The following is a 9,947-nucleotide window of genomic DNA, read 5'->3' on the forward strand; positions in this document are numbered from 1 at the left end:
ATGAGTTTTGTAGTATGTCTGATGTACCTTTTATACAATTTTTGGATCATCATAATTTAAAAAACTTGTCAATCTGAATTGTTATGCAATATTTTTGACTGCTGGGACTAGTAAGGGTTGTAGTTGTTTTTGACTTGATCAGTGATGCATGTTATTTAGGATTCCCCGTGGATATATATTGAAACATGTAGAGCATTACAAAATGCACTCAATAGCTCACAGACCAACAAGCACTGTGGTGTAAAGTAGTAACTAACTTACAATATGCTCTCATCAGGTTTTAATTTGTCTTATGTGTATTTAAAATGGGTGAATTGTCTGCATAGAAAAACCATCAGCTCCATGACAGAATAAAAAGAAACACCATAACCTGCAACGATTTCAGGTGTGAATTGATGACACAAGTGGCTTTCAACTTGTCAAAACCAATTATCACAATACTTTAAAAACCTCACAGTTGGTGTGGTAGCAGTCTACTTATAAAAACCTGTTAACACTAGTCTCAGCCCTTCCTTGAATTCATATGTTGTCCACTTTGGGGCGAGACTGTGAAGCTACACCAGGTACTACAATGAAAAAGGATGTACAGTCAACCTTAGTCAGACAACAGCTCTTTAGCTGTCTGTGTTTTCTCTGAGTGAGAGTCTCGCATTCCCTTGATAAACAGTGTAAACATGAATTCTTGGCTTCATCAAACCATGTGTTCCCATGTAGCCTAGCAACAAGGCCGAATGTCACACTTCTGCTCCCAGGGTGAGATTTTCACTTTAGGTGATGGTCTGTAGTTCTGCTGCACTGAGAGAGAGCGTGTGTGTGTGTGCTGTACTTGTACCTGACATCACACATCAGCCTAGCATGTCCCTAGAGGTAAGATACTTTAAAGTTAATACACAAAGAAGACGGATGGTCTGAAAGAATTTCTGTATCATGTGCTTTGTTTTATTTCAAGAGCTTGCTTTTTTCTAAATACATGAACTCATTCATATCTACAGAAACTAGACTAGACTAATCCTTTACTAATAGAGAAAAAGTTTCAGAATTTACATATTCCTTATTTCATTAGACCACCAATGGTCCTCATACCTTAGTTTGGAAAATTGGGTTTTTGTATGGCGCCAAATCAAAACTGTAACTGAAAAACAATTAAATCTGAAAAATTAAAAGCTAAAAACTGAAAGCTAAAGTACTGATCTTGAAACTAGAAAAATGTCATTAAAATATAAATTAGTAAACTACTCATATTAGTATGTAATGTTTTTCAGTTCAGATGTAATTTTAATTCATTTTCAACTGCAAAAATGTTTACAGTTTGGAATCTTTTTTTTTGCATGTTCAAATCTTATCAGTTTCAGCAATATTAGATAACTAATTTAGCCATAAAACATGCAGAGCCAGACCTACATGTACAGGGTGGACCCTGCCTCCCACCCAGTGTTAACTGGGATTGTCTCCAGCCCCCTGTGACCTTGGATGTTCCAGGATAAGCACCAGAAATGGTGAAAGTGGGAAATGTCATGTTAAAAATATAAACATTAAACTCTATCATGCCACATTAATTGCTTCTGAAACATCATATTTTAAAACTAATTTATCAATAAATGCAGGTCATTCCTGCAGGTACTCCAAAGGGTACCCTTACCCATATACCAATAAAACTCTTACCCATATACCAATAAAACTCACAGTCTCCTTCCAAATATCAGACAATGTGACGATGATAATGACGATAATAGCATGTGCCTTGGCGTTGGCTTACCATTGTTTTCTTCTCAGTCAAACTGTTAGCACTCCACCAGGCCAGCTTGTTAAAACATTGATCAATAGTGGCGTTGCTGCTATAGCAACAGTCGCAGTTTTAGCTGTGTCAGGTGTCACAGGATCTCTTTTTCGGGCAGGTAGTAAGCGAGTACAGTGCAGGATACTGTCACATGGAAAAACAAAGCTGTGTCTAGAGGCAGTGACATGTCCAGGGGTGGTAAGAGAACAGATAAGGTAAGGATCTATTGCTAAGGCCCTCATAGCTCAGTGTCATCACAGCAATGTCATCACAGCAGAAATAATCTACTGTGTCTTGGCTCATATCCTGTTTTTATCTGCAGGGTGATGACAAGGTGGACCTGTGTGGTCGGGGGAGCTGGTGGTTGGTAACACTGAAAGTAGGTGTCAGACTGCAGTGTGGTTTCATACTCTGTCTTCTGAGCAGTGGCTGCTAAATTAGCTTCTGAACAGACCCAAACACTTGACACAAGTTTGTCACTTAGCCCATGTTTAGTTATTGTGACACTGTACTTCCCTAATAAACATATTGTTCTTGCAGTAATTTTCAGTTATTGGGTTTTATTGCACAGCACTGTCCAATTGTCTCTTTCCAGAGACCATTATCTGCCAGAAGAAAATTCTATGTTTAAGACTACAGTGAGTCTAGTCCCCACGTGCTTTACAGTGCATTCACTGTAGTACCACAGCACATAGACCTAATTAACAATCATCTTAATCTTAATGTGAGCCCTAACAGTAGGTCAGGTGGTTTCATGTTTCTAATTCAACAGCAAACATATTGTGTTTGCGCTACAATTACAATGCAGTTAATTTATGTGGCCACTATTTGGAGAAAAGCCAGTTTTGAATGTCAGTTGCATTTGAAAAGGATTATGGGAAAAAAAAAGTGTTTTAGTTGCTTGAGCTGCAGTGGGTTTATACAGACAATAATCCAGTGTTGGCTAAAACATGCTAACAAGCAGATGTCTTTTACCCTTTCACTCTCTTCAGGACACTCCCATCCCAGGTCTCTATCACATTCGAGACTTCATCGAAGATGCTGAACTCAATCCTGTGAAGAAGACCTATGGTTTTAAAGGTGTGGGCAGAAAAGCTCAGACTCCGGGTGTGCGTAAAGGGGATCTGCTGCTGCCTGGGGCCTACGACTACACTGACTCCACCCAGGATGCTCTCAGGCATAAAGCATCATACTCTTTTAAAAACTGCCCACGGCCCAACACCGTTACACTCGGCATCAGAGACAAGGTGGTGTTCAAATATTATTCCCATTACCCCTTCTGTTGGCATATGTCCACATATTAAAGGAATAGTTCCACATGTTTTGGTAAATACACGTATCTGTTTTCGTTGACAGTTAAATGTAAAGTTTGCAGTCTCAGACCTGTACACTAAGAATATCCTTTGGATTGTGTTTTTGCAGTGCTTTGATGAGTGGGCCCCTGTTTGTTTGTATCTCACGTACATGCACAATGTGATACTGTGTATAGTCTTGGTCATGCTGTTTATCTAACTGCTGCATATAAAGCAGCAAGGGTAAGAAGGCCAGTAGCAAGCAAACACAAAAGTAAACAATGCATGATGTAAAGTTGTCAAAAAAATTTGGGAGGACATTTATTTAATACATCATTTTGTTCTCATGCAATATTTTTGGGGTACTTTTAAGCTTGATGCTGGAGTCAGGGGGTGATTAGCTTAGCTTACATAAAGACTAGAAATAAGGTAAAACAGTGAGCTTGGCTCTCTCCTAAGTAAAACTGCAGATGTGTGTCAGGCTGTTGTTTTCCAAGATGCACTACATAGGTCCCCCGTTAGAGTGTGGGTTAATCAAAGCAGACACAATGTAAGTTACTCTAGTGACTTTTAGCCAGTTTACCTGTTTTCCCCCTACTATATGCTAAGCTGGGCTCAAAGCCTATAATTATAAGCCTAAATGTAACTATATTCTGCTAAAACATTTACTATATTTGTTGTTGCTTGTACTTGATGCCATAATTTCCCCCCCAAAATAATTGCATAATAATGTAGCAAGTTGTTATTCTACATTAATGGCAGATTATGGTATCTATGTAATTATTAAAGTAATTATTGGCAAGAACTGTTGCCACATCATAGGCCTCTTCAGTACCCATGGACCCATGGATGCATGTCTTACATTAAGGGTGTAATTTGCTATTACTGTTGTGTGGCATGTAGATATCTCAGCTAAGTACCATTCAGCGTGCTCTTTAAAATGCACCTGCCGTAGCCTAACTGTAAACAGAAGGTGTGTTGGAAACAGACGCCTGCTGTAGGTGACGTAATATAGCTGCCACCCCCCCCCCCCCCCCCCAAAAAAAGAACATGGAAAACATGATGATACTGTCATATTTATTTTTACTCCCTGTGCCAGGATTTATACACTTCACCGTGTGACTACGATGTGACAGAGAAACCAGTGGAGAAGCATCCCTGCAAGTAAGCACTCCACAAACAGTCTCTCTTTAGCTCTGAGATCACAGCGGAGCAGACATCCCATGAGTCATCCCTTAAACAGCAAATCATTATTCTTTATACAGTCTCTCCTTCCCTGTCTCATCTTCCTTGCTGCTCACGGATAGAGCAATCATCAATGTGGTCTCTGATTTTCTCTGTCTCTCATCATGCATTTATTCTTTGCTTTTCTCTTTCTACCTCTTACCGTTCTGCTCTTCTCTTTTTTCTGATAATCACCTCCCCCCTCCTCTTCCTGCAGGCATGCGATGTTTCGGTCAACTGTGCAACGGATCAGCTTTCCGCCTGTAAGTATCTGGTCACCAATACCAGTTGTTATGACCATTCAGTCTTTGCAATGCCCACAAAACGGTTTCATGATAATACACTTTCACCACGTTTTGATTACAAGCAGTCATCTAATGTGACCACCAGTACGTCCTGAGTAAAACCTGGTGAGGACAACCACAAGGGTCAAAGAAAACTGATCTCACAGGTTGTCTGATTGTATTATTTGCCCCATTTGAGGGCCTGTTCTGGCACAGTACTGGCTGACCAGTCAGCTTTGGGTCATATTGCAGTGTTGGAGCCTGAGCTGGGTGTCCATGCTGGTAGTTGATAGATAGTTGAGCCATGCTGGCAGCTGCTGAGTGTTGACATTGAGGGAAAGGCGCTAAGAAATCCCAAGGGTGTTATTACTGCAGTTGGGGACAGTTTTCTGCTGTTAGTGGTGTCACAGCAACTTTGAGACAAATTATTGTCAGAGGTTAAGCAGCTACATAAATCCCACAGTGACATGAACTGAAAGCACAATTCATTGAGACAGCTGACCTGACATTTGAGGAGCAAAGTTAAGGTGTCTTAATAGTTTACATGAACGAGGTTGCTCTGGAGATAAGCCTGAATGCCCAGAAGAAAATGATTTCCGCACATATAAAGAGAAACACTGAAGGTATTTAGGAATACAACAAAGAGATATATATTTTATTATTTTCCTGATTTGACTTAATTTTTCAATCCCGAGGCCACTGTGTGTCCTAGATTTACATGGTGTGCTTTTTTACAATGTCGACTGCACGTGCTACTTGGAAGGAACAAATCCACCCTTTCCAGTCTTTTTGGATTAAAGTCATAATTAGACATTTCCATATAAAAATATCCTACTTTCTGTTGGTGTAGAGGGATTCAACCTATAACTACCATATGAAAAGCAGCTGATCTAAACACCTGCTGGTAGATTTCAGTCACTTTCCTAGCAGCATGGCTATGTTGGTGTATGATTATACACTCTGCTACAGCCTCCCTACAGGCAATACTATGGTTTATGATCAAATACCCATCCGCTTTAGCTGACATCACTATGTTAACATTGTCACTGTGTTGACATTAGTATTTAGCTTATTGCATCATTATACTGAATGCCATGTCCACTTCATATTATTATATAAACCGTACTTATAAGCAGTGGAGTCGGAAGTTTAGCGGAAGCTAATTCAGGTGCCTCGTGTACAAGGTTAGCCCTAAGGCTAGCCTCGCTGGAAGAAAACATCAGCACAAGTTGGATGAAGGGGTGTTTTTCCTGTTCTTCCTATCTCCTGGTGACACTGCATGAATATGTGCAACATCAAGCCCGGCTGTAGACTTTTGTTTTCATTTGATATGTTTAGAATTATGAAAAAAAAACTACCATAAAGTTATTTTTTTAAATGATGAAATGTTAATTATTTTATATTAATTTCTTTTCAAAAATAAAAGCATCTGTTTCCAGTTGATTTAAGAAGTTTTATATAACAAAGTCTGGGCTGTGCTAACCAAAAACAGGTTAAGGTTTAAAAGGTTCACAGGCACGTTCCAATTAATATGCCACACAGGAGCTCGTTTCTAATGTGCTGTGCCGCAGTAGGAAAGTAGGCCAGGTGCTTTGGCTGAACCACACTTACATCCAGAGTGTCATTGGTGTTCGCCAGCTCCTGTGAAACACACCTGCATTAGCACCTCGGGCCATGCGGGGGGCCAACAGACCAGTTGCCAAGGATCAAGTGAATGGGTCACTGTGATCAAATGGTATGTAATATTTCCAGCCATCTCTCCAAGGAGCAGAAAAGAGGAAAAGACACCTCCCCATGTCCCACTGTCAGAATCAGAGTGGCTGAAAATGAAAGGCTGGTCCTGTATTCAGGGACAGTGAGACAGTTTTATGTCTGAGGAGGAGGTTGAAGGGGGGGTGATGCTATTTCTGTATGGCACGCCGCTGGTGATGACCAGTATGTGTGTTAGTGGGTAAGAGGAAAGGAGAAGTGAAAGGCAAGGAGGGAGAGACATGCAAGCAGAGAGAGGCTGACTTTTAACAGATAGCCCACTATCCCAAACATACCTATAAAACAGCTCTACTGAAGAAAGTCATACAGGCGCACCTCGAATAATGTGTCATAGATCTTTTGGGTGCATCTTTCAGATGACTGGAATATCAACATGGTATAACAATAACGTTTTCATGCAGGTGTATAGGTTCAAGAATGCAAGGGCAAAACCCCCAATAGGTTAAAAAAAAAATTAGGAGTCATGATGTATAATGAATATACAGTAACAATAACCTCAGAATATGTTCGATTGAGCTCTGTAGCATTTACTCTGTAAGATAGTTTTGTTTAGATTCTTAAGAACAATGGTGTTTCAATTCAGGTAGCATAGAAATGAAAGTTGCCCTGTTCTCCTCTGAGAGAATTCCACTCATTACTGAAACCCTGAACAAGCTGGTTGCCCCAACATGCTGGTAACTGACCCGTTCAGTAAAGATACAGCTAAAAAAAAAGTGAGGAAACTCTCAGCACAATTACCTGGTAATGACTATATGCTAGCCTTTGTGTATCAAGTCTTGATCGCAAAATCTTGTCCTGTTTCTGACCATCTCAGAAGGAGGGACCTGCCCCATGTCACTATAATCCACAGACCAGACCTGAGAAAGGCATTACTTCCTGCTTTAAGTCCACTTTACCACGGCTCCACTATGTGCACCCAGTAAGTCCAGTACTGCATTCATACCTGCATATCTATGCTGTCCAACACAACATAAGCCTCTTATCACTACAGTAAGACTGAAATTATTTATATTTTTTACAGTTTTATATTCTCTGCTTTATGGCATAGTTAAATTCGTGATGAGACAAATATTTGTTTTAATGAAATAATCCTTTTTTAGTTTGGCTGGAAATGAGATTTTAACAAACTTAGTTATGATTTGAATTATTTTAAGAGAAATGGGATATCACACCTTGTTCTAATATTTGTATATCAAAGTGGTTGTTTAATGAAAAACCTATGTTGGTGTGTATTTTTGTTGTGTTCCACAGAAAACCCCAGGACCAGGGGCCTACGAGCATTCCTGGAAGTTGAGCAACCATCTGAAGACAGATGTCATAGACCGCTCATTTAGCTTCTTCTTTCGCAATATTCCTTAGTGTGGACTTTATCTCCCATAATGCCTGGATCCTGCTACCATCTCTTCACTCTGTCAACTTACTGAACAGTCACATGTGATCCTGCCTGACTGACAAAATAAAAGTCAATTCCTGACTGTAAAAATGAAAGACAACCAATGGTCTCTTTTTACATAGACCAGCGGTGACTAACTTCGGTCCTCAAGGCCCACTACCCTGCTTGTTTTACTAAACTATCCCTGCTCTACCCACTGCTAGTTACTTGTATAAGGTGTGTTCAGCCAATTAGAAGCTGGAAGGTACCATCTCAGATGAAGGGGTGGGGGAAGACAAACTGCAGCAGCCGATTTGAATGTTGTCTTACTATTGAATAGGGGCTATCAACATACATCAGTTGTATTTATGTAGGTCAGTAGGAGACTACTACACCTAGTGGAGGCAATGATAGACAATGGCGATTAGCAACTGACGTTTTTGTTCGTTTTGCTGCATAACCCTAACCAAGACGTTTTATTGCCTATACCTAACCAACATGTTTTAATGCCTAAATATAACTGAGTAGTTGTCATGCTTAAACTTAAGCAACTTAATAAGTAACTTACGTAATGACGACATTGAAGATCTGTAGGATAAAAACAAACCTACTGGTAGGTTCCAGTAGGTGAACAGGGACCTGCTGACCAATAACTATAGTCTGATGGAAACCCAAACGGGCTATTGAATAACATGACAACAGTCCAACCGCTAATTTAATCAGTATCTTCCAGTTCCCAATTGATGAACACACCAGGTAATCTGCAGTGGGCCTGGCAGGGATAGTTAGAATACAAGTAAGACGGTGGCCCTCAAGGAACATAGGTTGGGCATTCCTGACTTAGACCAGTGTTTATCTGCAATTCAGTGAGGGATTTTGTGGTCTGTCAAAGACATAATAAGCTCCATACATGCTCAAATAGTTTCAGTGATGCCAGCCAGGGAAGCAGAATGATCTTATCTGCAACAAAGGGTACTTCATTCCACTTGACTACATGTTCCCAACATTGCTCTCTCCCTTCATCTTTCCTCTCCCTTGATCTCTCTCTTGTCTCCCTCTCTGTTGGCAGTCAGGCTGCTTTGCCTTCCTACTATCTCTGCCCTGCAATGCACTCAGCAGGAGGAATGCTGCTCAGCCATGCGTCACATGCACATAGCTTAGTGCGGCATGCTGCACCCTCAGATAACACATTCAGTGTTAGGGGCTCAGGCAGTAGCACACAATAATGCTGCTATTCTTATCGCTACCTACGCCTCATACTTACTCTTTCAACAAGACAGACAAACATGGCCAATAATGTTGGGACACAGAGAACAGTAATGATAGGGATCACCTCTACCTGGACATCAACACAGCTGTATATTAGAACCCAGCAGGGGGGAAAAAACTGTGCAAATTTGTTATTAGTATGAGCCTCAACAGTGTTTTTTAATCTGTTACTTATTGAGAGAAGGGTTTTGCTGAGCATGCAGGTACTTTGTCAGCCAGGCTTTATATTCATGAATTAGACACTCAAGCCTCAGAAGAGCAGAATTTTGTGCCATGGCCAGTTGTTAAGGGAGTGGAGGGTTCATCCATTGGGCCCACTCACATAATGCTATCAGATCCAGGGATGTAAAGATGTCCAACAGAAAAGCCCCTTTGATTAAGCTTTATTTTGGTAGTGTGTAATATGAAATGTGTGATGAATCCACAGCTCTCTAGAGCATTTTAGTGTTTCCTAGCTAATTGGTTTGGTTTTAATGCTCACAGGTTTAATGTTCTGATTCCATCCCACTGCTCTCATCAGCTTCATTTTAGGTAGCAGCAGACAGCTGTTTTCACCAAATATGCTTAGACCTACATTTGTTAGGCCAGAAACACAACTCCAGAGGTATGTTAATGTTGCTCCATAAATGCTGGATCTGCCAACTGATTGCTTATAGACTTGCCATATCAACTGATGGCCCAGCCTTATGGCAGGGCAAGGTAGACAGTTCAAACAGTGAAGAAGAGACAGCTAAATCCATGTTTGCAAGGATGTAACAAGAAAGCCTAGTGCAGTCCAAATGTTTTATCATTCCTGGCAAACATCTGTGATGCAAGCTGCTGCTGGTAAAAAAAAGGTTAAAAAAAATTCACAATTTTTTTTTGAAGGGTAGAGCAACGTGCAGAACAGCAGGTAACAGCTGCATTTTAGCTTTGGTGAGCAGTTGTTCATATCCAGCATCTCAAACGACCTGTGGTCT

General features: G+C 40.5%; 1 protein-coding gene across 1 annotated transcript; it reads left to right on the top strand.

The window, feature by feature from the left end:
* The first annotated feature begins 1,893 nt into the window (after window positions 1-1,893).
* On the top strand, window positions 1,894-7,786 carry stpg4 (sperm-tail PG-rich repeat containing 4). Its single transcript, XM_026309874.1, has 7 exons — window positions 1,894-1,992; window positions 2,100-2,156; window positions 2,770-3,024; window positions 4,169-4,233; window positions 4,511-4,556; window positions 7,162-7,266; window positions 7,599-7,786. The coding sequence occupies exons 1-7, from the start codon at window positions 1,963-1,965 to the stop codon at window positions 7,704-7,706; spliced, it is 666 nt and encodes a 221-aa protein (XP_026165659.1). The 5' UTR covers window positions 1,894-1,962; the 3' UTR covers window positions 7,707-7,786.
* Window positions 7,787-9,947: the final 2,161 nt, after the last annotated feature.

The sequence above is a fragment of the Mastacembelus armatus genome, chromosome 15 (assembly GCF_900324485.2).
Source record: "Mastacembelus armatus chromosome 15, fMasArm1.2, whole genome shotgun sequence".
Lineage (NCBI taxonomy): Eukaryota > Metazoa > Chordata > Actinopteri > Synbranchiformes > Mastacembelidae > Mastacembelus > Mastacembelus armatus.